Source organism: Podarcis melisellensis, assembly GCF_964234715.1.
Source record: "Podarcis melisellensis genome assembly, chromosome: 10".
In the NCBI taxonomy this organism is placed as follows: Eukaryota; Metazoa; Chordata; class Lepidosauria; order Squamata; family Lacertidae; genus Podarcis; species Podarcis melisellensis.
The window spans coordinates 3,732,633-3,759,946 of record NC_138542.1 but is presented as its reverse complement, the minus strand read 5'-3'; the positions used below and the strand labels follow the sequence as shown (position 1 = coordinate 3,759,946).

At 44.4% G+C, this 27,314-nt stretch overlaps 1 protein-coding gene and 1 long non-coding RNA gene across 2 annotated transcripts; one reads left to right on the top strand and one right to left on the bottom strand.

The window, feature by feature from the left end:
- Positions 1-4,167: 4,167 nt before the first annotated feature.
- Positions 4,168-23,718, top strand: LOC309379568 (NADH-cytochrome b5 reductase 3-like). The gene is made up of 9 exons (XM_081928814.1): positions 4,168-4,289; positions 12,987-13,118; positions 13,760-13,832; positions 15,700-15,806; positions 16,112-16,241; positions 17,778-17,861; positions 17,967-18,052; positions 20,208-20,307; positions 21,677-23,718. Exons 1-9 carry the CDS (start codon positions 4,269-4,271, stop codon positions 21,847-21,849), a joined length of 906 nt encoding a protein of 301 aa, XP_081784940.1. The 5' UTR covers positions 4,168-4,268; the 3' UTR covers positions 21,850-23,718.
- LOC309379569 lies at positions 23,275-26,015 on the bottom strand. The gene is made up of 2 exons (XR_014172539.1): positions 23,920-26,015; positions 23,275-23,889 (listed from the first exon to the last, which is right to left on the bottom strand). It is a non-coding gene; the product is annotated as an uncharacterized lncRNA (long non-coding RNA).
- Positions 26,016-27,314: the final 1,299 nt, after the last annotated feature.

The window sequence follows — 27,314 nt, the reverse complement described above, 5'->3', positions numbered from 1 at the left end:
TACCGGAAAAAAACACACACCAACCGCTACTTACATGCACAATCACACCACCACCCTGCACAAATAAACTCCGTAGCCAAGACTCTCATCTCCAGAACCAAACGCCTGGCTGACAAAGACCACTTGACAACTGAGTTACAGAATCTCTCAAATGTGTTAATTGCCAATGGATACCAGCAAAACAGGGTTACGAAGCTAATCCAAAAAGAAACACCCCCCAAAAACCAAGACACAGAAGAAAACAATGGCATGGCCCTCCTTCCTTATATCAAGGGCACTACAGATAAAATTAGCAAAATCCTCCATAAACACAATATCAAAACAGCCTTTTGCACCAACCAAAAAATAGCCAATATCCTCAGAAACCCCAAGGATAAAATCCAGTTGGAAAACCAAGGGGTCTATGAAATACCCTGCAAAGTCTGCCCAGCCACGTACATTGGACAAACAAACAGACGAATAAATGCACGTATCGCAGAACACAAGAATGCCGTCAAAAAAGAAGAAAAAACTTCCTCTCTTTTCCAACACATGAAAGAAACAGGACACGAAATTAATTTTGCAGATTCCAAATTGCTCTTTAACATGGAACATCACCACAAGAGAATAATCATGGAAGCCATCGAGATAGAGAAACACCCTCACAACATGAACAAGCGTGACGACACATCCCGCTTGCCAGACATCTGGAAATTAGCCCTCCCCACAAAAACTGACACCAGATCCAGAGGCACACAGAACGCCATCACCAATCAACCACACCAGACCCAAACCCAGACCCTCTCCACAGATAAATTACAGACACCATCCAGTAGCCAAACCATGGTGGCACCTCCGGATGCTGCACCCCCCTGCAATCCCTACACAGATCTGGCTGACACAGGCCACAAAACCACAGCTCGCCCCTATACACGAAGCCAAGCCAGAGCACAACTAAGTGCAGTACAGCCATCTTCTCAGAAAAACTCTTCACAAAGTTCAAGAGGTCAAGACACAAAGACTTTAGCAACTAATCCACACCTAATGACCCACCTAAGTGGTACTCAGGATATCACTCAAGAAATCACTCAAGATATCCCTCAAGTAATTAAGGAACAAAAGAAGAAAAGGCACACTAGCCTGGGAACTTCCTCTCTGCCCAGAACATTGGAGGCTGTGCACCACACCCCCTCAACAGTGTTTGTAGGAGCTCAAACACTGAGATCCTGCTCTGTTCCAGTAACAAGAAGCCGAAAGCACCAGCCTGAAGATGACGAGTGAGACCTCGTCGAAACGTCGCCTAGACACCCCAACTTTTACACGGGAAGACACCCGAGGACACCAAAACCTGCATATATATATATATATATATATATATATATATATATATAGCATAATAATAGCAATCATATTGAAATTAATCTTAAATACTATTATGATGATAAAGCTATAGTAAGCCCACAATTTACATGCATTTAACTTTATGTGCACATTCAGCTTTATGTGCTTGGCAAAAAGAGAGACAGATGGGGGGGATTGAAAAGGGGGGCGAGGAGCAGGCATTTTGGTGGGGAAACTTTGGTAATTGCACCATTGAGCTCAGTATGTTTTGGTTATATGCAATTTTGACTTTAGGCACGATCTCCTGAAGGTCTTCTTCTTTGGCGATCACTCATAGCCAAGTAAGATTGCCTTCCATAAACACGTAAGTTGCAGGCTTACTGTATATTATTTACATATGTAGGGTTAAGATTATTTTGGTTTAGAGCTTTATTTCATTTTTTATATAGAAATTTTATTGGTAAGGAGTAATTGTTTAACATCTTTTTACATTCAAAAAGCTGATTAGCACCACTTACAAAGTTTTAAATTGTAGGTCTGTCATGTGGTTCCATTGAAAACTATTTTTACATTATTGGGAAATAAGTGACACCTAGTGGTGATTCATATGACTGAAAATGTTTTAAGAAGGCACTTTGACTAGTGTCTTCACAATAGCCATACTCAACAGGTGGGCCAGTCCACCTCCTCTTGCTGTTGCAGCCTCTGCCCATTCACTGGTCAAGGGTGGAGAGAACCATAGAGGACCCCCCCCCTTTTCCTAAGCCTGGCCATTAAGGAGGAGGCATATCAAAGGCAGATGACTCCAGGGGTTGGCTTGAACAGAAGTAGCATGAATTTTGGTGCCTGGCAATACTGACTTTAACAGGAGGGCTGCAGGTGGTTGTATGTCTGTATAAGTGGCATTTTACATTGTGCCCAAAAAATATAGTTCTGGGAGTGAAGACACAAGCAGTGAGCTGGTTCACGAGTCAGAACAGCAGACTGTCACTACAAGGGGAGGGAGGAATCCTTTCCCTGACCTGTAAGTGACAGAAGCTTGCCCTATAAGCAGCTTGTAAGTCAGGAGTGGGGAACCTCAGACCAACAGAACAAATATGGCCTCCATTGGGCCCATGAGGCCATTTTCAGAAAGCTTGAAGGAGAAATGCAGGGGCGGGGGCATGTGAAAGCCCATTGTTAACTTTTCCACATGAGGATGTTTACAAAGGACTATGGGAAAGCCCCATGGTTCACCTTGAACTCCCGGATATCATGAAGAAACGCTTTCTTTTATCTGTCCCAAATCTTCCAGCATTCAGCTTTGTTGAAATGTCCATGAGACATGTTCATGAGAAATGTCTTACGAGACAGGAAGAAAACATTTTCTTTAGCTACATCATGCATAGATTTATTTTTTTAATGTGAATGTTTTTAGCAGTTCTTATTTTTATATCTGTAAGCTGCTTCGAGCCTATCAGGGAAATAAGTAATATCATATACAGTATGTATACATCCTCGTCGCTTGAGGCTCAGGTTGCCTCAGTGGCCCAGAGTGCCTTCCATTAACTTCAGCTGGTGGCCCAGCTGCATCTCTTGTCTGCACAGGGACAGCCCAACTTCTGTTGCCTATGTTCTGGTAAGCTCTAGGTCAGACTACTGAAACACATTATATGTGCCTCTGAATATGGTTCGAAACTTCTGCTGGTGCAGAATTCAGCGGCCAGGTTGCTCTCTGGGGCAAGATGGTTTGAGCATATTACACTGATCCTGGTCCACCTGCACCTGCAACCAATTAGTTTCCGGGCCCAATCAAAGTGCTGATTTTGGCTTATAAAGCCTTAAATGGCTCGGAACCGAATACCTCAAGGACCACCTCTTTCCATATGCACCTGCCTGGACCCTGTGAGCATCCTCTGAGACGCTCCTTTGTGTGCCTCCTCCACATGAGGTCTGGAGCGTGGCAACAGGAGAACAGGCCTTTTCTGTGGTGGCCCCCCACTTGTGGAATGCTCTCCCCAGAGAGGTTTGCCTGGCACCTTTAGATGCCAGATAAAAGCATTCCGCTTTAGCCAGGCCTTTGGCTGATTAACATTCTACCACATTTTATATGTGTTGTGGGGGAGGTGGGGTTATTGGTTTGTTTTTGTTCTTGTTTTATGTACTTTGTGTTCTCATTTTGTACATTTATGTTGTGCACCACCCTTCTTATGAATATACATATGACATAATGAAGTTAGTTGTGACAACTTTCAAGAAGAGAGTGGTACTTATTTCTGATTGAAACACTGCATAAAACTGAGGCGTGCACTGACGTCTCTGATTCAGGTAAAAAAGTAAAGGGACCCCTGACTGCTAGGACCAGTCATGACCAACTCTGGGGTTCGCTTTATTGGCCAAGAGCTGGTGTACATGTGGCCAGCAGGACTAAGCGGCTTCTGGCAAACCAGAGCAGCGCACGGAAACGCCGTTTACCTTCCCTCTGGAGCGGTATCTATTTATCTACTTGCACTTTGACGTGCTTTCGAACTGCTAGGTTGGCAGGAGCAGGGACTGAGCAACGGGAGCTCACCCCGTTGCAGGGATTCGAACCGCCAACCTTCTGATCAGCAAGTCCTAGGCTCTGTGGTTTAACCCACAGCGCCGCCTAATTCAGGTAGCGGACTCCAATTCCCAGCAGCCCCTGGTAAGCGGGCACTCCCTCCCTCCCTTCTTTCCACGCGTAAAGAGCTCCCTCTGGCTCCTCCACAAATCAAGGCGCAGTCGGTCTCCAGACCCCGCCCGCCGCTTCTTCCCAGCGAGTCAGGCTGTGACCTCCTTGTGATGGACGGGCCTCCGAGGCAAATGAGCGCGCGAAGGGCGGGTGGCGGGAGGAGGGGCGTGAGGGGGCGGGCGAGAGGCGTCTTGGCTGCGCTCTTTGCCCGCTGCGTTGCATCTGGGGGCTGAGGCGGCGGGACCCCGAGGAAGCCATGGGGGCCTATCTGAGCACCGTAAGTACCCGGCCGGCTCCCTCCGCGCCTTGCAAAGCGCTGCTCCCCGGGGACGGGCCGAGGCAGGCGGCGCCCTCTGCAAATGGCAGCCCGGGGCGCGCGCCTCTTCCTGCCCGGCGCTGCAGGTTCCCGGGGCGGGCGCTCAGCGCGTTTTGCAAGGGGCTTGCCTGGGCGCCTTGCACGGAGAGCAAGTCGGGGGGCGGCACCTTCCTTTCCTGCACGTTTCTCAGATAGTCAGAAGGCCCCGCTCGGAGGCTGCTGCGCCTTTGCAAGGGGGGCGGAAGGAGGGAGGGAGAGATCCCCCGCGCGTGCACCTCGCGAGTGCATCAAGAAAGAGAAAAAATTGTTGGGGAGATCGAGATCAGACTGGTATGCGGAGAGAGGCCTATTCTATCAGCTGCTCCGAAGCTTGCAGGGCGGGGTTTGTGACTCATCGTACTTTGACAACTCATAGGAAAAACACTCCAGACTTTCCTGGCGATCACCACACTGGAATAGAAAAGGCTTTTTGCCTTCTCTCTGTTGCTAGCCATCCATCAGCAATGGATGGTTTTTAAAGTTATTTATAGAGCTTTGAATTTTTTTTAAAAAAGGGGGTGTGCCTAATGTACTTTGACATCATAATGCTGACAGTATATTTTGCATTATTACATTTTGGTGAGAGGCAGTTAAGAGAACATTATGTACCCCAGCAGCCTGATCTAAAGAAAAAATGTTTAAGATCAATAGCCTGATTCAGTATATGTTTAGTAACTCTTGGCAAGTTGTGTTTTACTCCCAAGTAAATCTTCATTGAGTCAGTAGTGATGTGGTAGCACTTACTCTTGAGGAAATATGCGTAATGTAGGGCTGCATATCTTGCTGGTTTTTAATAGCTCTTGCTTTAGCCATTATCTTATTTACACTCTGGATTTTTTTATGCATAATTGGTGCCTTTGGAATGAGAGCATAACAGACGGCTAACTATCTTGCTTACAAAAGCACTGCAGTCCTTGGAGAAAAGTGGTGGAGCACATGTTTTGCAGGTGGTGCAACCCCTGGTAGGCCTTGGGCAGCAGGATTAGGACAGACCTTGATGAAATGCAGAGATTTACCAAGAGTCAGGCTATGGAGCAAGTTGGACCAAGATCAGAGGTATTTCATCTCTGACCTCCTGAAGAAGCAATATACAGGAATGGCACAAATGGTGGCTTGGGACCCAGCCACACTCTCTTCATCCACCTGCAGATCTCTGAGGTTCCTGCTCACCAAGAGGATTATCAAGAGGTGCCAGGCTCCATCCATTGCCCAGAGAACTGCATGCTCCCATACAGTTTTGTATTATTGCAACTTGTAAATCATATTGAGGATTATTCGGTCAGAAGGCAGAGTATTAATCTTCACAATTCAGAGAAGGAAAAGTTACCATCACAGTTCACAGTAATGGGGTTTAATAACTGATCTCAGGGGTTGTTTGTGCATCAGCTCCAGGGCAGACATTTTTTGGTCATTTTTGATGGGGTTGTTCCTGGAACACCCTGTTTTGGGGAGCATCAACACAGTGCTGGCCATGAAGGTTTCTGCTGGCATAATGGGGAGGCCACAGCCTATAGAATGGGAGATCCATGGCAAGCTGTTCGACAGTGGAATTTGCTGCCAAGGAGTGTGGTGGAGTCTCCTTCTTTGGAGGTCTTTAAGCAGAGGCTTGACAACCATATGTCAGGAGTGCTCTGATGGTGTTTCCTGCTTGCCAGGGGGTTGGACTCGATGGCCCTTGGGGTCTCTTCCAACTCTATGATTCTATGATTCCTACAGACTCTCAGCCCACCCTACCAGGGAGCATAGGGTTACTTATGTATTCCTTTAATTAACTGAAATTAAACATTTACCAGATCTTCAGTATAGGTACTTGATAGGTGATCAACGTGGCACCCATCAGTTCCCGCCAGCTCGGCCAATGGTCAGGTGTCAGGTCCAGCAACACCCAAAGGCTGCCACATTGCTTTGCCTGTACAGTATCATACCACAAGCAAATTATTTTCTGAGAAATAAATTGCTGTAGCTCCTCAGCCATCACTAGTTAATATTTGCCCTCAATTATTAAAATTAAGACTGAACGCTCCATAGAACAAATGGGCACTTATATATAAGTACAGCAATTCTTTTTGCTTTGAATCTGCCTGGGTCTCTCTATGCTAGAAACTGAGTTATCATTATTTACATCTCTCGTAAACATTTTCTGTGTCTTTTGAAGTTCTACAAAACAGAACTTAACACCACCACTTAAAACTTGGTTGAAGAGATGGGTGGTGTCTGGAGAAATTTAATTGGGTACTTTCCAATATATATTGTGAGAGCACAGCGTTTTCATGAGAGTTATAAATCCTTGTGTAGCCTACTTGCAGTGGATATAATATAGCAGGTTTCCTCAGCCTCGGCCCTCCAGATGTTTTGGGGCCTACAATTCCCATGATCCCTAGCTAGCAGGACCAGTGGACAGGGATGATGGGAATTGTAGTCTCAAAACATCTGGAGGGCCGAGGCTGAGGAAGCCTGTAATGCAGAGTTCAGAGGGAGCCCCATTTATGCGGTTCGAAGTTTTCCATCCCACATGTGGGGGGCTTAGGCTTCAGGCAGCCCCCCAAGGGCCCAGCGAACTTGGCAGGTGAGCAGGAAGGGGCCCGTAGCTTAGGGGGCTGGATGGCAATTTTTTTTGCCTGCCTTGCTCCCTATGCTACCCCAAAGGCCACCAGCCTAGAGCTTAGAGTCTAACTCTCTGGGCTCTTGAGTGGTTCAGAGAAGCTTGCTGAACTTTGCAGCTGCTGATACAGATAAATTCCTATCCAGTTTGTTTTAAAAAGCTAAAGTAGATCACACAATTGTATAAAATGAGTGAGGCACCAAAACAAGAAGTTGCAATATATATGTGTTGTACCTCAGGACTGTGGGGATAGTCCTCCTCTTTGAGGAGTGGCACCTTCATGAAAGGGAAGTGTGTCTTCTTGATGGGCTACGGTTCTGGGTTCCTCCAGAAAGCTACACCCCCCCACTTGGTCCCCTTCCCTTCCCATCACCTCTGTTGTTCATCTTTTCTTTCCCTTTTTTTCTACTCCTGGCTTCCAGATTACTCCTCCTCCTCTCCTTGTATCTTTCTGCTTCCTCTCCCTTCCAAGTTCAGTCGCAGCTACTCTTGGATTTTTCTGTTGATTCTACCAGCAGCTCTCACTTTCGTTCCTATCTACGTTTAAAATAGCATTTCAGCATGATTCAGGAAGTGACTTATTCAAGACAGCGAGATGGTTGTTTCTGCCTTCTTGTAGTTGTTTGTGTCTCCCTTTGCCCTGTTTCACTCCATTTTTCTACTTCCTTTTTCTCTGTTCATTAACTAGTCAGTAGTAGAAGAAAGTGAAAGAGAAAAGCAGCTGAGAACAGGGCAAGAGAGGGGGAGATCACTGCTCCTTCCAGTCTCTTTTCTTAACCCCCACTGTGGTCTTTGCTGTCTACCTTGGCTAGACTCTGGCATGTCCAGCAGCTGAACAGCAGCATTTTAAAGCCTCCTGGTTTTGTGACTACGGTATGTCCCACTGTTCTCTGGCCACTTCCAGCCAGCCAGTTCCTTACCTCTTCGCCCCAGCGTTTTCCAAAGGACTGTGCTCCGGGGTAGCTGAGCATGCTTAGCCTCCATTGCTATGTGTTGGGGAAACCCAGCCAGATGGGCGGGGTATAAATAATATATTATTATTATTATTATTATTATTATTATTATTATTATTATTTTATTATTTGCCCCATTAGTTTTGATCTTTAGTTAGCATTTTGCTTGTACTTCTGCAAACCTTGGGGTTTTCCTGAGACATTCCTCTTGTTTCTTGGTGACTGTTTTGACTTTCTCTCATATCTTTATGTATCCCTGTCAGTAACCTTTGCCTCCTCAAATCTGCCTGAGCTCTCTGTTCACCTTTGATGTCCCCTTGAGTATTGATGGCTCTGTATGAGGACTACATTACACTGAAAATAAGTGTGTCCTTTTTGTAATCAGTTGGATGTAGAGAAGGAAAGAAAAATATATAGAATATATCAGTTATGCATGCTAGATATTAGCCACATGTTTGTAGGAGAAAGGGTTCCATTGCAGAAGTGACTTGGGAGGGTTGCATCAGTTTGAGACATTTGCAAGACATGGTCTATTGCAGTTGGCTTGACAGGATGAACCTGCTGTTTTTGTAGCAGGCATTGTTGGCATCTTCTTCCCACCATTCCCTCTGGCCAGTCTGACTGAATTCCTCAGAGGGCTAAATCTGAATGTGCTGCATGCTGCTCGGCCGCACCCTAAAGCTGGAGGCAATAATCCTTAGCTGACCAAGGTCCTGGTTGAAAGCTTTAAGAACAGAATGCTAACTGCTCTGCGCTTGTTTCTTAAGAAGACTAAATTCCCAGGGAAGGGAGAGAAGCCATATCGCTTTTTCTTCCTTGACAATAATATTCTGATGTTTGAAATGTTGAATGTCTTCCAGGAAACTGATGCAAATACTGTGTGTGTGTGTTTTGGCTTCCTTCACTGGTTCTTGGTCAGGAAGAACTACTAATCTGGAAACTTCAGCTGGTGGGAATGTGTTGCTTGTTCATTTAACTGAATCTCATGAGGATTTTAAACAAACCGATTCCATGTAGCAAAACACACATGCCCTCTTCATTCATAAAATAGATACTATAGTAGCAGTGCTTGAAATTCACACAATTATGTTTTATTTATGTTTGTTTGAAGTATTTGTCATCCAACATCCACTCAAGAATCCCAGGGTGGTTTTTAAGCAACTCGTTTATGTGTTGTAAGTTATATTGTTTTATGTGTGGAAAATAATAGCATTAAAAATCACAATTAACAATGAAGAAAACTAGCAAATCAACCTATATGAAATTAATAATAATTGCTATAAACCATGAATAACAGTAGTTATTAATTAATGTTCAATAAATAATAGTGGCCTTAAATTCCTTCAGGGCACACCTCGTCCTTTCAGGAGATTTATGGTTCCTGTCTTTTTTCCTCTCTCCCTCCCGACCCCACAAAAAACTAAAAGGTAACGAGAAAACATGCGTCAGATTTCCCACTCTTGGAAGCAGCTGCCAATGAAATGAGATAGGGAAACTTGGAAGTGCCGTGATACCATATCACACATTTTACTTGCTAGACACAATGAAGGGGCTTGGGGAGAAACATATTTGGAATTGCTGCCATTTGTAGCAGCCACGCAGCTCATGCAACAGTTTGTTGTACTCTTAGACGTTCCAATAGGATCTTAAGATGTTAACCATGCCTTGGTTGTCAGGCAGGCTGCAGTGCTAATCCAGTGGCAATGGCTGCTTTCCCTGTCTTATGTTTGAGAGCCTCTGAACAAGAGGATAAACCAGCAAGAAAGGGTAAAAAAAGTCATTGGCCATTCAAAGTTGACAAAACAAAATGGCTCCCCTGGCTTAAAATTAGATGGTAAAGACAGCTGAAGACGCTGTATTGTTGGCTCTAGTGGGGCAGCCTGGAGAAGGTAAGACTGGAAGAGCATAGAAATGCAGTGCCAACTCCACTAGCCTGAGAAGTGGTTGGCCAAGCCTCTGAGACCCTGATGATATGTTGGGGGTGGGGTGGTAATAGTTTCTGGCAATATAGCCTAGTGGGTACTGGATTGGAGCCCCAAAATGGATGCCATGTCTGTTGCCTAAACCAGTGTTTCCCAACCTTGTGCCTCCAGATGTTTTTGGCCTACAACTCCCATCATCCCTAGCTAGCAAGACCAGTGGTCAGGGATGATGGGAATTGTAGTTCAAAAACAGCTGGAGGCCCAAGGTTGGGAAACACTGGCCTAAACTCCCTGCAGGAAAGGATTAGAACAAAAGTAATAAAATTTAAATTGTATCTGGTTTTCTGGGAGAGACAGACTCTAGCCTAGTGGGTCACAAACATAGGGTAGTTCACTAGTATTATGCGCAAACGCACCATGTCAACAAGACTGTAGTCAGAATATTGACAGAGAGCTCTCAACTTGTCTTTTTCAATGGGGCATTCGGAATAAGAGTGTTTTTATGTTCTCCTTAAGAACCGCCTTCATTAGTGATTAATTAACATTAGTGCTAGCCCTGGGAATATCTGATGTTGCGGCTAGAGGAAATTGATTTTTTTATTGCTTCAGCACCATCAAATGGTGCTCTGGATAAAATACATGTCTGACATGGTGGAATTAATTTCAGCTTATGTACCCTGATGTGTACAGGGTAGAATAATAGAATTGTAGGGTTGGAAGGTACCCCAAGGGTCATCCAGTCCAACCCTCTGCAGTACTGTACTTGCAAGTTAGGTGTCTCTCTACATCCGTGCCCAGCAGAGCTAGTGAAATCTAGCCTGGCGAAGAGAGGAGGGTTGAGCAGTCCAGGGGGTGGTGAGCGCTTCATTGCATAAGGGGTAGTTGCTGCCACCATGAAGGTGGGGTAGGGGGAACGGCTCTGGACCTAGTAGATTTTGACATCTATCACCCAGTTGCAGATACCTTCTTTTAGGGGAAGGTGATTGAGGGGGTCATGGGAGAATAACTTCAAGCATGTCTGGATAGGATCTGGCTGACGAGAACAGGGCTTTGAATGTGGTGATTCCAAGGTCCTGTCTTCAACGCTGCACCCACAGTTAAAATAATCTTATATAAAATAAATTGGGCCACTTGAAACCGTATTGGTCCCACACCAGGGCAGATATAGAAGAGAAGAAAATTATCTTCTATTAGATGAACTGGGAGAATGAAATATTGCAAGATACTGAACTTCAGGGTCATTGTTTAGAAATGTTTTGGGTTGTTTTTTTTAGGAATGCTAAATTACTGTAAGATAGACTGTGTGTTTCTAAATCTGCAGCACCTTTAAACAAATCATTCCATGAAGTTTGTCTGTTGTATGTGGGGATATTCTCTAGTTCCTTTCCTTTCTCTCCTTTCATGATGACAGATTATCTCTCCTGCCTCTCGGCAGTATCTAATAAGGAATTATAAACCACTAAGGTCAACCATGCAGTTAGATAAGTTGGCATCATGTATAATATTCAAGAGTCACTCAGCCCAATCTGATAAAGAGCTTCCCTTGGAATGAAGAGTGGAAAGCAGTTGGAGCAGTCCAGCCGCTCTAGGCTCCAAGTCCAGATCTCGCCCTCTGAGCAACGCCTGCTAGTCCTCAAGTTACTTCTTCAGAGGAGAGCAATGGCAGGGTCAGCCCACCCATGAGGCAAGGTGAGGCAGCCATCTCAAGAGGCAGAATCCATAGGGGCAGCAGATCCTGATGTGTATCTTTATTCCCCTTTGTGCCTGATGTAGATCTTCACTCACGCTTCTTCCCTGGTGGGGAGGTGGGAATCATTCTGTGGTTCATCTCAGGTGCTGAAATGTCTTGGGCCAGCCATGAGAAATTGCGGCAGGGCATGGTCAGTCCACCTGAGCAGATGGAGATACAGTCTTGACCACTGTGCATTTTTCCCTCAGAGTGGCCTTCTTATAAAACTGGTTACTGAATTATGGATAATAATGAACAGCTTGTTACATGATGCACAGGTATCTTACACTTGATATTCATACAACTTAGCATATACCCACAGATGCCCTCCTTGTGTGCATTGCTGTAAGTTAGATACTGTGATCGAGTCACATGCAGCTTCACTTCTTATCCTGTATGAGCTGTATTCTATTATTTTATTTATTTATTTATTTATTTAATCCATCCAAGTTTGTTTTGATCATTTCTAGACCCTTTGCTCTGATTCTGGTTCAGAAAAGCTAAAGTCCTAGTTAACACAAACAAGACCTGTGTTTGACATATTTACATCATGGCTGCATAATTACATCCACCATTTTTTTTTAAAGGCAAACTGCTGGTTCATAGCTCATAAATGTTGGCTAATAGTTAGGAAATCTATGTGTGTGAAGTATCAGTTGGGAAGATATGCAGCATGCACACACATTGCGCCACAGGGAGGGATCAGGTGTGGATGTATGTGAAAAACAAGGGCTGGTGGTTGGGAAGAATCAAACAGCTATGAATTAGCAGAATGTACCTTGGGGATTTGGTGTGCGCTGGTGGATCTCCTGTTTGCTTCCATTTGTGCTAGCATTTTCATTTTCATTCCCTCTCCCTCTCAATGTATATAGGTAGGTATGTAGGGAGATGGGTATTCGTAAATAAAGCAAATATTTTAAAATGCCATAAATCTCTTATGTGCTCTTGGCCAGCTAAACCCAGGCACCTGTTAGAAGTAGGAAACTTGCAGAACAAATTACATTTGTGTGTGTTGTTGTTTGAGTGTGAGCTGGGAAATCCCCTTGGCCACAAGTTCACTACCTGGCTTTATATATCCCTCCATTTTTCATGTTCCAAATATTGGCACAACTCATGGGGTTATTGCAAGGGTTTGTGGAGTAATGGATGTGAAGCACAGGACTCTAAAAGCCACTTACCTTTACAGTACAGAGGTACTATATTTTACTTCATCCCTCAAGAAAATAAAGATTACTTGAACTGTTGTTTTAAAAGGAAAATTAGTATCTTATGTATTGCTTTGTGATACTATGCTACTAATGTGATGTTACTTGCTATTTTATTTTTTATTTTGCTCATGAATGTTTACTGATGTGGGCTGTTCATATTTAGAGTCATGGTAGTGATACTGTCCTTTCCCTTTCTGTGTTGCAGTTGGGAAGAGTTGCGCTGTCTCCAGTATACTTCGTGATCAGCTTGATCATGAGAATTTTCTCTAAGCCTCTGCCTCCCATTACCCTGGAGAATCCAGATGTGAAATATGCTCTGCGACTGATTGACAAAGAGGTAATAGTCACCATAGCTCAATTTTCCCTCTTCTCCCCCTGCCAAGTTAAGATAGAGAACAAAATGTACCAGGATTCCCAAACAATCCATGGAAAACCAAAGTGTGTGTCTCCCACTCTCCTTATAAGCATGCATGTTTATTTTCTAAGCGAACAGGCAGTTCTGAAACATGGCTTGGTGCTGTCATCTAAACCACCGGGCATCTTGGGCTTGCTGATCAGAAGGTCAGCAGTTTGAATCTGCGCGACGGGGTGAGCTCCCGTTGCTCTGTCCCAGCTCCTGCCAACCCAGCAGTTCAAAAGCACATCAGTGCAAGTAGATAAATAGGTACTGCTGTAGTGAGAAGGTAAATGGCGTTTCCATGTGCTATGGCTTCCATCACGGTGTCCCGTTGCGCCAGAAGCGGTTTAGTCCTGCTGGCCACATGATCCAGAAAGCTTCTATTGACAACGCAGATCCCTTGGTCTGAAGTGAGATGAGCGCCACACCCCACTGACAAGTTTGACTGGACTTGACCATCCAGGGATCCTTTACCTTTACCTCTTATCTTGGTTATAAATATATGTGGTAGAAGAATGTATAATACTCAAGCATTTGCGCTTCCCTTCAAAGCACTGACTTGCCTGCTGTTCCTTTTTCAGGAGATTAGTCATGACACAAGAAAATTCCGTTTTGCCTTGCCATCCCCAGAACACATTCTAGGCCTTCCTGTTGGTATGTTTTTATTTGAAGAAAATGAACACTTTTTGCAGTGCAGCTGCATCTATCTGTCTGTCTGGGGGTTTTGTGTGTGGTGGAGGAATAGAATGGGAACCCAAGACATTTGGTTGAATTGTTGGGCTTTGAAAGGAAAGAGCCTTATGAGCAGCCCACCCACCCTCTCCTGTACTAAGCCTATAGCTACGGTTCTCCATTGGCAGAAGGAGTAAAGCTCAGGGGGAAAGTATTCATGATCTTTTAAAATTGTCACAGCACCCAGAAATACTGCTGCACCACTGAGCTAGATCTGGATCTGGTCAGTACATGCATGGAACATCTCCTGGGAGCTCATGGCTTTAGTTTCAATATGAAAGGAGAAAAAGTCAGAAGGTAATGCCAACAAGGGCAAGAAGAGTAGCTTTCAACATTCCTGATTCTTCATGGATCAGTTGTTTTTCTCCTGGAGAAATTGAGTCTTTATACATTTAGCTAATCGGAAAGATGCCCCCACCTTGCTCTTGGGACACAAGTGGTGGCAAAGACAGAATGGTACTGTGGCGTCCATTGTCTTCACACAGCTGGTTTAAGGACTTGATGAGTTGGTTTACTATAGCCCCTCTGTCTCTGGTTGCAACACAATTTCTTTTCCTTCTCTGGTGTTGGGATGATTTGTCCAGGAGAACAGTTGTACTGTTCATCCACCTCTCTTACCACCTGGGAGCAAGTTCTAACATCTGGGCTTGCAGAAAGCAAAAGTATCACAACAAAGCCACATGTTAGTATAACTTGTTAATATTGCCCACAGATCAACCATGAGAATAGGTACTTTGTGTATAGATATATAGATAGTACTTTGTGTTATTGATGTGTAGTATGACCATGGGGGGGGGGGGACGCAGGTGGCGCTGTGGGTTAAAGCCTCAGCGCCTAGGACTTGCCGATCGAAAGGTCGGCGGTTTGAATCCCTGCGGCGGGGTGCGCTCCCGCTGCTCGGTCCCAGCGCCTGCCAACCTAGCAGTTCGAAAGCACCTCCGGGTGCAAGTAGATAAATAGGGACCGCTTACCAGCGGGAAGGTAAACGCCGTTTCCGTGTGCGGCTCTGGCTCGCCAGAGCAGCGATGTCACGCTGGCCACGTGACCCGGAAGTGTCTCCGGACAGCGCTGGCCCCTGGCCTCTTAAGTGAGATGGGTGCACAACCCCAGAGTCTGTCAAGACTGGCCTGTACGGGCAGGGGTACCTTTACCTTTACCTTTTATGACCATGGGGAAAATTATCCATTCTGAATACCATAAAACAAGAAGAGTCAACTGTTGGTCCACAGGTCACATTCTGTTTAGTTGATACTCCTGAGGACCTTGGGAAGTTGTTGGAAGAGCCAGAGAATAGTCTCAAGGTACATAGTTTAGTTCTTGTGCCTTGTACACACCTGGGTAGGAGACCCCTTTGGGGCTCAGTGCAGATGTGGACCACTCTGGTAGCACAAACCTATACATGTCTACCGAGAAGTAAGGCCCACTGAGTTCAGTGGGACTTAACTCCCAGGTAAGCAAGTGTAGGATTGCAGCCTGAATTCCTGAATTCTGTGTGTAGGAAAGAAGTACAATACTTGAGCTGGCTTTATACTGTAAATGTTAAATTGAAAATGTGGAGAGGGTGAGTTGGGAAAACTTTAGTTTTGGATCATTTTTTAAGAAAAATGAAGCTCTACAGATGCATTTGCTGATTTGATCTAGAATGGCCATAACGTAACATAGCATTCTGGGAGAGCGTAGTGTGTTACCAAGTATGCTAAAGGGATGCCAATATCAAGAAGAATGTAAGCATGTTCTTCAGTCTCTTCAAAATATGATGTATTTTTAAAACTTACTAATTTACCTCTAGGGCAGCACATCTACCTCTCTGCAAGAATCGATGGGAATCTGGTGATCAGGCCCTACACACCAGTCACCAGCGATGATGACAAAGGTTATGTGGATCTTGTTGTGAAGGTAATGGCTGTTGAGAATGATCGCTTCAGGGCAATAAAGCAACAAAATTTGAAGTATCTCGTGACCCTCTGTGAAGTATTCAGTCTGATTTGAAACCCTCACGGATGGCCCCTATACAGCCATATGCTTGCAGTGTGGTGGTGAAACTGTTGATGATTAGTCTAGATTTGCAAAGGGTGTGAAGTGAGACATGTTTCCTATCCTTGCATTGCCCACATAGAAAATCTGAAACTAATCTGATATATACACTACTATTGTTTTTTGTTTTAAAGCTATCATTTTTCTATTCTCTCTCTTTTAAATAGATATATTTCAAAGGAGTTCACCCAAAATTCCCTGATGGAGGGAAGATGTCTCAGTACTTGGAAAACCTAAAAATAAATGACACGATTGAGTTTCGTGGACCCAGTGGACTGCTTGTCTACAAGGGGAAAGGCAAGACTGGTTTTTATAAATAGCATGGGCTCATAAGAAACATCTCATTCCTTATATTCCATGGGTTACCCACATGTTGCACTTCTGATGTTGTTGGAACTCCAACTCCCATTATCCCTGACCATTGACAAAGCTGGCTGAGACAGATGAAAGCTTTCTCTTAAGTGGAATAAGACACCAGTTGCTTTCTTAAGGAAAGCCGGCAAAACAATAAACAAGCTTTTAAAAGAAAAGGAAAAATCAAACACTTTGTGCTAGCAGCAGAGTAAATTGGATAATTTGGTCAGATGGAAAGAAAGTGAGAGGGTCTCCTACATGATGGAAGATGTGCAGAATAGGGTCATGTGGGGTGTGTGCTGCAGGTGCCGTTGGTTACAGACTTCTAACTCCCCTGCAGGAGTACACACTGGAGCCCATTTGATAATCTAAATGGGACCAATGTGCATATAATGGCACACAGCAATACGTCAGTCATTACAGGGATTAAGAACATCTACTTCCTAAATCAAAGCAGAGTTACCACAGGAACTCTGGTTGCTTTCAGATAACTGAAGCACAATTTAGTGCTCGTGTGCTGTGGTGTCTTGAGCTCAAATGTGTCTCCTCCCCTTGCTTGCTTGCTTGCTTGCTTGCAAGGAAAGAACTTGCCAGCTGTAGCAGACGCTATGCAACCAGTTTCCTGGTATTATTACAAGCCGTGATGGTGTTCATCTGTCTGTCTCGGGAGACAATGGAGTGCGCCTCCGTGGGCAAAGTCAAACTGTTGCATTAGCAGCCCTGAAGTGACCTCCCAGGGTGCAAGCCTGGGCAGTGTGTCGGGGGGTCCTGGGCTGCCCAGACAACAAGACCTCCCTCTTGGCCTTGCTGATGTGGTCCAAAGGAAAGCAGCAATATGTTTGGCACCAGCTTGGCTGCAGGAGTGGCCAGAAGGAGGCTCGCAAGGAGCGATCTTTCATATTCTTGCACATGGAGGGGGAGAGAGTGCATGGGCCCAGCTCCTGCTACAGCACGTTCTCTCAATGCGAAACCCAGGTAGCACTGTGCCTTCATGCAGCCTCTCTAGTAGAAAGGTGCAGGGATTTCAGTAGTAAGTAAACCACCACAAGAATTGTGGCTTCTAATGGGAATTCTAGCAGCTGCCTTTACTCTTCCTGTCACCCTGCCTTTTCTTGCAGAGGAGCACTGGATGGGGCTTAGGTAATGAATTGGTTGGCAGCTCTCAAGATAGCATTTTCCCTAGCTTATGTTTATTTTCTCATAGAGGGCAGCAGAGGGTCTCTCCCTATTCTGCTGAGGCAGCGGGGTCTCTAGATGTTGTTAGACTCCTGCTCCCATCATCCCTGGCCATTGACCGTGCTCACTGGTGCTGATGGGAGTTTCTGTGTTAGCAGCATTGGAGGGCCACAGGTTGCGCATCTCTAGGACAAGGTTTTCTTCCTCCAGTCTCCTGGTTAAGGGTGGGGAAATTGTGGCTCTTATCAACTTCTGCTTCTAGCCATAAAACCACTGTTTATATCCTTTCTGATGTTTCCACAGGCGTATTTGCTATTCGTCCTGAAAAGAAATCTGAACCGGTTCTTAAACATGTCAAATATGTGGGGATGATAGCAGGTGGAACAGGTACAAAATAGATTGTTTGCTGTCTTTTGTGTATTGAGTTTGTGGCTTTCTTTGTTTGACTCTGCTGTGGCTGGTTTTCCTCCCCCCCCCCCCCTTTCTCTAAAGGAATTACCCCCATGTTGCAGCTCATTCGGGCTATCATGAAGGATGAAGAGGATCCCACCATTTGCCATTTACTCTTTGCTAACCAGGTAAATAGACGTCTCTATTTTTATTTTTTGTGAATGTTAATCTGAAGGAAAGGCAGGATTTTGGCAGGGCTCAGAAAAGCAAGGTGGTGGTGTTTTTTTAAAGGGACATATTCATTGATATTCAGTGCAATCCTACACGTTTACTTGGCAATATATTCTATAATTTACATAGGACTTTACTCCCACATAAGTGTGCATAAACTTGCAGCCTTATATCCCTTTTCGCACTGCTCAGAACAGCTTGCATTGGGTTCCCACAGTGTTCCATCTCAGAAGGTTTCTGGACTCCTCCTTGGCTTCAGCAGTAGAACTAGGTCATGTTCCTTCAGACCATCCCATGGGCCAGGAGTGGGAACCTTTGGCCCTCAGGATATTGCCAAACTGTAAGCACAACCAGTGACAATGGGAGCAGTATTTCAGTAATATCTGGAGGTCCAAAGGTCCTAGATCAACATTGAGTTTCCAGACCTTGTTGGCCTTACAACTCTTGGCCAGTAGATGTGATGATGGTAGTTGAAGTGCAGCAACATCTGGGAACACAAAGTTGGGGAAGCCTGCTCTAGACCAGGGTGGAGAACCTCAAGCCCAGGTGCTAAACGTGCCCCTCCAGGCCTCTCTGTTGGCCCCTGGGACTGTGCCCAGGCTGCATTCTCTCCATAGGCCACATCATTTGCTAGTGGCACCATTTCACATCTTCAGTGCTTTTGCCTGGATGGAATGTGCTCTTGAGCTGTGAAAAGAGGCCTTGCCTGAGTGGAGAGAGGTACACAGAAATCTCACCCTACCATGCAGAGGTAAAAGTTGCACTCATTGCTCCACCCAGTCTTCACTCAGACCCCACCCAGCGTGGCCATGGCCCACAGAAGGCTGCCCACAAGACAGGGTTGCCCTTGGACTGAAAATGATTTTCTACCCCTGCCTTAGATCCTGGGATCTTTTGTATCCTTGCTGATGTGAAGAGACTGGATTTAGTTGTGATTTGTGGTGTTTTCATACTCAGTTGTGCTTGGTGTCTGTATTGGGATGATATATCAAGCTACATGTGTTGTTAGTCCATCTTAAATATTTTTTACACCAAAATAAAAGTAGCCCTAACACTAATTATCTTAATTTAGTTTTCTCCACAGGGTGATTTACCAATTTAAATCCTGTAACGTAACCTTCATTGATTTTTAATAACGTTCTTCTGTACCTCCAAGATTCCTTCTGCATTATTTACCCTCCATTGTGACATCTGCCTTGAGATAATCCCATCCAAGAATAGCTTTCTTTTGATAGAGACAGCCCCAGAAATAGGTGTCTTCTCCCAGCAACAACAGGTGCAGATGAGTCTTTCCTTGCAACCCTAAATATAGTCTTTTGTTTTGTGCCAAATTCCTTTGGATGGGTAATATTGCTCCCTTTCGTAAGGCAGTTGCTCTAGTCACTTGATCATTTGGGTTGCTCTTTTTTCTGCACTTTTTCCAGCTCTACAAAGTATACACGTAGTGTATACAGATGTGCACATCTATATTCTATTGATGAGCAACTGACGTGTGCCTAGCTGCAAAAGATAGTGGCGCTGGGATGGGAAGAAGCCATGTGATATTTATGCTTCTTTTCTGTAAGGAGCTCCTGTCCCCTCAGAATGACTTGTCATCATTAGCCTTCCCTGCATTCCTTCTGGCTAGCTAGAGGAGGGAGGCCTGTCCAAGTCACAGTGCACCAAGCTGAAGGGAGCCCACCAGGCAGAAACAAAAGCCTGCCTGGAGCTGCCTTGTGTCTGGTGTGTCAAGAGTCTTAACAGATGAAGCCTGAAGAAGTGTCCCTTATGGTGCTTTGAGAAAGTAGAGGATTATGGGCAGGGCTGAACATCACTGTATAATTTCTTCCGACTTCTGGCATTATCAAACCATGATATCAAAGTCGATGGCATGCATCACAACTAGACCTGTTTTGTTATTCCTTGCTACCGAGAGTCCAGCCAGACCTCAAACCATAGCCTCATGGAAAAGTGCGGTGGGATGACAGCTTTCTAATTTACGCCTGTTACTGTACTTCCTTCTTCATTTACTGGTTTGGGAGTGGCTTTTACCTAGTCTTTTAAAAAAGTTTGTACAGTGGACAGCACAGAGCTACAAAAACCCCCCTGTTGTTCCTTTTTTTTCTTGGACAGACTGAGAATGACATCCTGCTACGCCCAGAACTTGAGGAAGTGCAGGCTCAACATTCAAACCGATTTAAACTGTGGTACACGCTGGATAGAGCACCTGAAAGTAAGTCCCTTATTCCATTATGGTTATTATCATCTTAGTTGTCCATCTAAAAATATGTTTGTATCTTTGCAAATGTATGTATTGTACAAGTACACCTGTTAAGTGAGCCAGGATTGGTGGTGGCTCGGTGTTGAGTGCATGCAAGAAAACTCCAGTTTGCGGCGACAAATGCCAGGAAAAAAATGGACTTCTGTGGAAAATGTCTTCCAACTGTAATCACAGAATTGTAAGCTGGAAGTAACCCAGAGGGTCATCTAGTCCAGGCCTCTGCAATGCAGGAATCCTGCCCACAGCTGTCCCTGGGTGGACGTGAACCACCAGCCTTCTGGTTAACAGCCAGGTGCCCTGACCCTCACCACGTGAAGACGATTGGAAATTCATGATGTAATAGAGATGAGTCAATGTTTGTGACTAACGACCTTTTTAAAGTTAGTTGACAATAACTCCTGAATATGTGAAGAGGCTCATTAGAAATGGGTTTTGGGTAAAATGAAATTTCTGTCTGCAGTGTTGGACTCATTCACACATGCTCACTATCACCTGGTTCACAAAATACAGTGAGCCCAAACTATGGCTTACTACTTTGCTCCTACTGAGACAAGAACAAATACTGACTAGTGAGGAGAGAGCTTACTCATGAACTGTTCAGACAACAGCTCAGTTAAACCTTGGCTTAACTTAGTGTCGTGTGTGAATCAGCCATTCTGTTCTTCAGCACCAGCAGTGGACTTTCTCCGCATTGACTTTGTCTGGGAATTAAAATCTTCATCAGAAGCCCTTCTCTGGTATGCCCTCCCTTGGTAGTAGCTACAGAAAGGGCCTCTTTACTGGGGCACAGGATTTCCTCCGTGTGTGTGCTCACCTGATTCCTTATTCATCATTTTAGGGACTAGACAGAATTTACCCTCTTAGGCTTTTAATGGCTAATAATAATAATAATAATAATAATAATAATAATAATAAATAATTTAATTTATATCCCGCCCTCCCCAGCTGAAGCCGGACTCAGGGAGGCTAACAACAGTAAGACAGTACAACAGTACAACACAACACTCTAAAATCATTCATTATAAAATTAATTAAGATCAAACCAATGGCAACCATTGGGCCAGAGCTCCGCGAAGATTCCCAAAGGAGGGAGTCAGGCTGTGCCCTGGCCAAAGGCATTGTATTTGTTTTTACTGTCCAATTCTTGTTGTTTTAGTGTATTTGATTTTTAATCACCTTGAAGCTCTTTTTTTTTTTTTGACAGCAGAATAAAAATCCATGAATACAAAATGTATATATGCATTTATTTTCTTTGGTGTCTATAGATACTGCAGTGTCTCATTTTTAACAGATAATTTGGATTGTGGTCTTTCCTAATTAGGTTGGGATTACAGCCAAGGATTTGTGAACGAAGACATGATCAGGGACCACATGCCCCCGCCCCAAGACGACGTTCTCATCCTGATGTGTGGCCCCCCTCCAATGATTCAGTATGCTTGCATTCCCAATCTGGATAAATTGGGATATTCCAAAGAGATGAGATTTGCGTACTAAAGGGGAATGGAGGCACGATAAAATCAGAATGTGTAAGTGGGGGAAACAATGCATGGAAGAGCAGGGAACAAGGCAGAAAAAGTGCCTGGGGCATAGAGGTGTGAAGCTGCGTTCAGAGAGATGCCAAACTCTCTATACAAGTTTGGTGTCTCCTTATTAGTGACACGCTGAAAATTCTGTAATGGATATCTGTGTTGTATATGGTATCTTTAGCTTCGCTATGCTTAACAAATCTGTTGTAAGGCCACTGGATTAACTCTTTCACAATAGATGTAGCCGGCCTCTTGCATCACCAAAGAGTTTCTTACTGATGCAGCATGCGTGCGTGATATGCAACTGTCAAGCACGCTTATGTGAAGGAAGAGTTTTCTTGTCACGAAACTATACAATGAGCAGTTTAAGCATAGCTGTATTAAATACACACTGATCAATAATTGAAATTTCATTATTGCCTTTATTTGAAGATTGGTGGTTTAGCCAGTTTGGGGGCGGGGGGGGGAAGTGTTGCTTAGTTAATGAAAATACATTAGAAACCTCTGTATATTGAGAACACAGAGCTGATTTATTGTCTCACTACAGAGCAATGTCTTCCTTAAGTTTTTCTTGCTAATCATTCCCAAGTAAAGCTTTGTACACAAGTGTTCCTTAAAATGCTTCCAACCTTCTTTAGTAGTGAAGTGTGTAAAACAGCCCAGCGCTAAACACATTTCCATGGAAATAAGTCCCACTGTTGTTGTTTTTTTAAATGGTATTTGTTTTTGGGATGTCGGTCACCTTTGGAATGCTGTGGGACATCGGACAATTCCTTAAAGCGCTAAGTGTGTGTCGTATACATCTTCTTAAACTGTAAGCTTTACAACTGCCAGAAGAAGACTTCTACAGATTCCTGAGAGATGTGCGTAATACCTATTAACTGCAGAGGTATCGTGTGCATTTTAACTAATCTTTTTATATAGATCTTTTTATAAGTTGCTAAATAGCGTTGTTAAATAAATTAAAATTCTGTGGCCAGATCCCCCCCAAAATTAATTCCACTGTGTATGAACATGTGTGTGTGATGAGGTCTCGTATTCCCAAATGAGTAAGTTCTAGTCTCTTCCAGACGTCCTTTTTTTTATCTGCATGGGGTACTATCCCACTGGGACATTGGGATAAAAAGCCACATTGAAATGAAGGGGAAACTCTTTTGGCACATTAAAACTAGAACTGCAGCCTAGCACCCCTCCCCGTGCCTGTCTAATGAGTGTTTGCGGTTTCTCCTTCCACCTAGAGAGAGCAGGCTCCTGAGTCTCAGCATGTTTCTCTCCTGTCCTGTATGCTGATTCTAAGGCTCTTCTATATCTTGCTCTGGAGCATCCTGTGGGTTCAGTTGATCAATTCCAGGACTCCTCCGTGGCAGGACCATACTTGCCCTTATTGGGAGTGTTTTGAGGAACAAAAGTAAGCCACTACATATATTTGCTGAAATCTTTTGAGAAGGGAGTGGGAGGGGTTGCAGCCTGATGGAATGCTAGTCAGGTGTGCACAACTTAGGACCTGGAAAATGCTAGTGGAAGAGCAAGAGACTGAAGATAGATAGAACAAAACACTAGAATGGTTTGACTTCTGTATGTGCTCAATTCCTTGATTGAAACAACTCTTGCGGCAGAAAATAAGCAAAGTCCATGTAACTATCTTTTTGCTTAATATTTTTGTATATCACTGTGGGCAAAAGGAACCTTAACTTTTTAATAAATGTATTATTTGAGGTGTTGAGCAGCTCTGGCTCGCCTCACACAAACTGTTCTGTAGGACACATCCTACCTGTTCAGCTATTAAATTTTCCAACTGCGGCGTGGTAGAAATAAAACTTTTTTTGCTTATCGTTTACTTATTTCATGGATGTCATCTTACCTTAATGTTGGACTAAATGTTTTTAAAAAAACAAACCAAAGGTGAAATAAATATTCTCTGACATGGCTCACAAAAGAGAACGCAAAACAATAATAATAATTTATTATTTCTACCCCGCCCATCTGGCTGGGTTTCCTCCTGGGTTTCCTGTTTCTGGGGAAACAGTTGAAATGGCACTGTATCCGGCAGAGCCAGAAAGATAAAATAATAGGAGAGTTGGAAGGGACCATGGGGGTCATCATGTCCAATCCCTGGCAAGGCATCGAGTTCACGACCCTGAGATTAAGAGTCCCATGCTCTACCAAGCAAGCTAAGTCAAGAAGTCAAACATATTAATACTGCAATGATGGGAGATTAATTCAGCAACAGCAGGAGACACCCAGGTTGCACGTGAACCATCCTAATGAAAAGCTCCAGAGAATTCAGCTTGCACAGACCTTGGTTGACCTAATAAACAGTAAGTCAGATGAACAGACCTTTGTGCAGTATAATTAACAGCAGGCATTGGAGACCAAATGGAGCTACTCAGAAGGCAATTATCCTATTTCAATTATTTAAAGCTCTTTCAAGCACATTTTCTTAATAATCCTTAACTACTCCAAAGTACGACAATGTGATTACCTCCGTATTACTACTAGCTAGATCATTGGGAGGGGGAGGGGTTGAGAACAAGTTACTGAAGTCTCTCCAGTCTGTCCAACTATAAGCAGTTAGTCCATCTGCACACATTATTTCTGTTCCAGGGGGTTCTGATTCATACACCCTCCCTTTGATAAGATATATGATGAATGGGAGTTGAGGTACCAAAAATCCTACCTTAAAAAACATGCTCTTCCACCCAATGGGGACTGGGTGTATTTATAAATTGGAAAATGTCTGGTCTGGCAGCCTCTTGCCTGTGGTCCTTGCCCCATCTTGCAAATAGCTACAAATATCCTTTAGACCACGTGTACATGACTAAGAAGTTCCCAACAAGGGGACACAAATTCCATTCACAACAATATTAGCAGCTCCTACATTCACTCCTCCATCTGCCTGCAGGGATAATGGCAGGATCAGCTGAGTCAAGCAAGAACCATTTCCTACTCCCACCTCCCCCTTTTTATAGCCTTTAGAGCAGAGGAAATGTTTTGCCAGTGTGCACCAGGCTAGCTAAAAATGGCTCTCTTCCTGGTCATCTGATATTTCTAGGTAAGCAGTACAGCTTAACAGCTGCCATTTATATATTAATTTGGCCTATTACTGTGTGCAGCTGTTGACTTGCACCATGATTTGGCTTAACCAGCGAGGAAACCTGACAACAGGATTGAAACTGTCTTGCCTGTTGCAGCATGCTTTACGTGCAATAGGATGATGAAATCAAAATCAAAATTTGCAGGGAGCAGATCATCATTTTCTCAGTCCCAGTTCCTTGTATACAAATAAAAAAGCATATAAGAAGCCACAGAGCAGTTATAAAACACTCATCACACAAGGTTTGTTATGTAAAAAAGGGAACATAAACAAAAGTAGTTTTGAGGTGTGCTTTTTTAAACCCTCTTGCTTCACGAGTGTCAACCATGAAGAAAATGAATGAGGGGATTAAACCATTTCATTAGTCCCGCATGCCGATGGTAAATCAGACACTTGGAGTATTTAAAAAGAGGCTATCAGAGGTTTGCCATATGCAAAGAATATCCAAGAACTGTCCTTTGGCCTTGGTGGAATTAACCTCGTGAGCAAAAGGGGTTGACGGCCAGCAGGCCACCATAAAGTTACCCCTAACCTGGACTGTAGCCCGATGGGCTGCATTTACTAGGAACACCTGTTCCACTGATTTTCTATCACAGTATCACATCTTACTGATACAGGAAACCTGGACCAGGAATAACATCATTAAATGGATACCTCTCCTTTACATTTGGAGCTGAACTGGGGAAGAGGCATTGCAGAGCAAAAGGGGAATTGGGGATCCCACAAGATGATCAAACCTATCCATATCAGCCCTGAGTGCTCACTGGAAGGACAGGTCCTGAAGCTGAGGCTCCAATACTTTGGCCACCTCATGAGAAGAGAAGACTCCCTGGAAAAGACCCTGATGTTGGGAAAGATGGAGGGCACAAGGAGAAGGGGACGGCAGAGGACGAGATGGTTGAACAGTTCTCGAAGCTACCAGCATGAGTTTGACCAAACTGTGGGAGGCAGTGGAAGACAGGAGTGCCTGGCGTGCTCTGGTCCATGGGGTCACGAAGAGTCGGACACAACTAAACAACAGTTTCTAACAACATCAGCTCCACACCAACTTATTACATGTCTCTGTGTGTGCACATCTATTTTAAAAAACTTATACGAAAAGGAAGATACAAAATGAACAAACATATTTAGCCTAACAACAACAAGAAGCCTAAGGGTTTAAAAAGAGTTAATGACTATTTAAGTGTTGTATCCAACAAATTTGCCCTGTACAGGCAAAGACTTCCACTTGTGCAACAGGAATTTCCCCTCCCTCTCTCCCCTCCCCCATAATCTGGTCCAGAGGGTTGGAGAGGGGGGATCCTCAGAACTGATTTGGTGGCATGTACTGGGGCAGGATGAACAAAAGCCATTATCTAAATAGGTACCGTATTTTTCGCCCTATAGGACACACTTTTCCCCCTCCAAAAATGAAGGGGAAATGTATGTGCGTCCTATGGGACGAATGCAGGCTTTCGCTGAAAGGCTTCAGGAAGCTCTGTGCAACCCTCGGGAGTCCGGCACGACTTTGCGCCGGTCTTCCAAGGGCTGTGCAGAGCTGCCTGCAGTCCCGGGCTTCGCGCAGCTCTGCACAGCCCTAGGAAACCCGGCACGAAGTCGCGCTGGGCTCCCGAGGACTGTGCAGAGCTGCCTGCATTCTGAAGCCTGGGGCGCGACTTCCCGCCGGGCTCCCTCGGCTTGTGGATAGCAGGCTATTCTCGGAGGTGGGGTTAGGGGAAGCTCAGGCTTCTCCTGCGCCAACCCCACGCCTGGGGGGGGGGGGAATAAAACTTTTTTTCTTTATTTCCCCCCCAAAAAACTAGGTGCATCCTATGGGGCGGTGCGCCCTATGGGGCGAAAAATACGGTACTTGCATCAGATAAATTTGTTACTTAGCTTCACTATACCTATTCCTGTTAGTAACAATACCAACAGCAGCACAATAGCTATGTGATGCATGATGCAGGACTAGTGCACTTGTTACCCATCCACGTTCCAGTCATTTTTTCACAGTAAGTGTCCTTTCCTGTGGTGTAACTCACAATACACCATGGCCACACAGGCCTTGTTTACATTTACATAACCGTGGAAGTGCACCCCTCCTGCCGTGTGGGCCAAACAAGCCATGGAAAACTGGACTTTTTTTATTCAAACAAACCCATTGAAATAAACTGGAAATGAGGAAGCTTAAAAGGAAGCAACTGAGACATCACCAGCTAGTTAAAGCAGCTTGCTAGAGCATGTTATAAACGCCAGCCAATGATAACCAGTGGACAAATACACTGAATGAATGAGTTAAGATAGCACTGGACCATCCACAAGTGATTTGCCATTGCTTTTCCACAAGCTAAGCTCCTGTC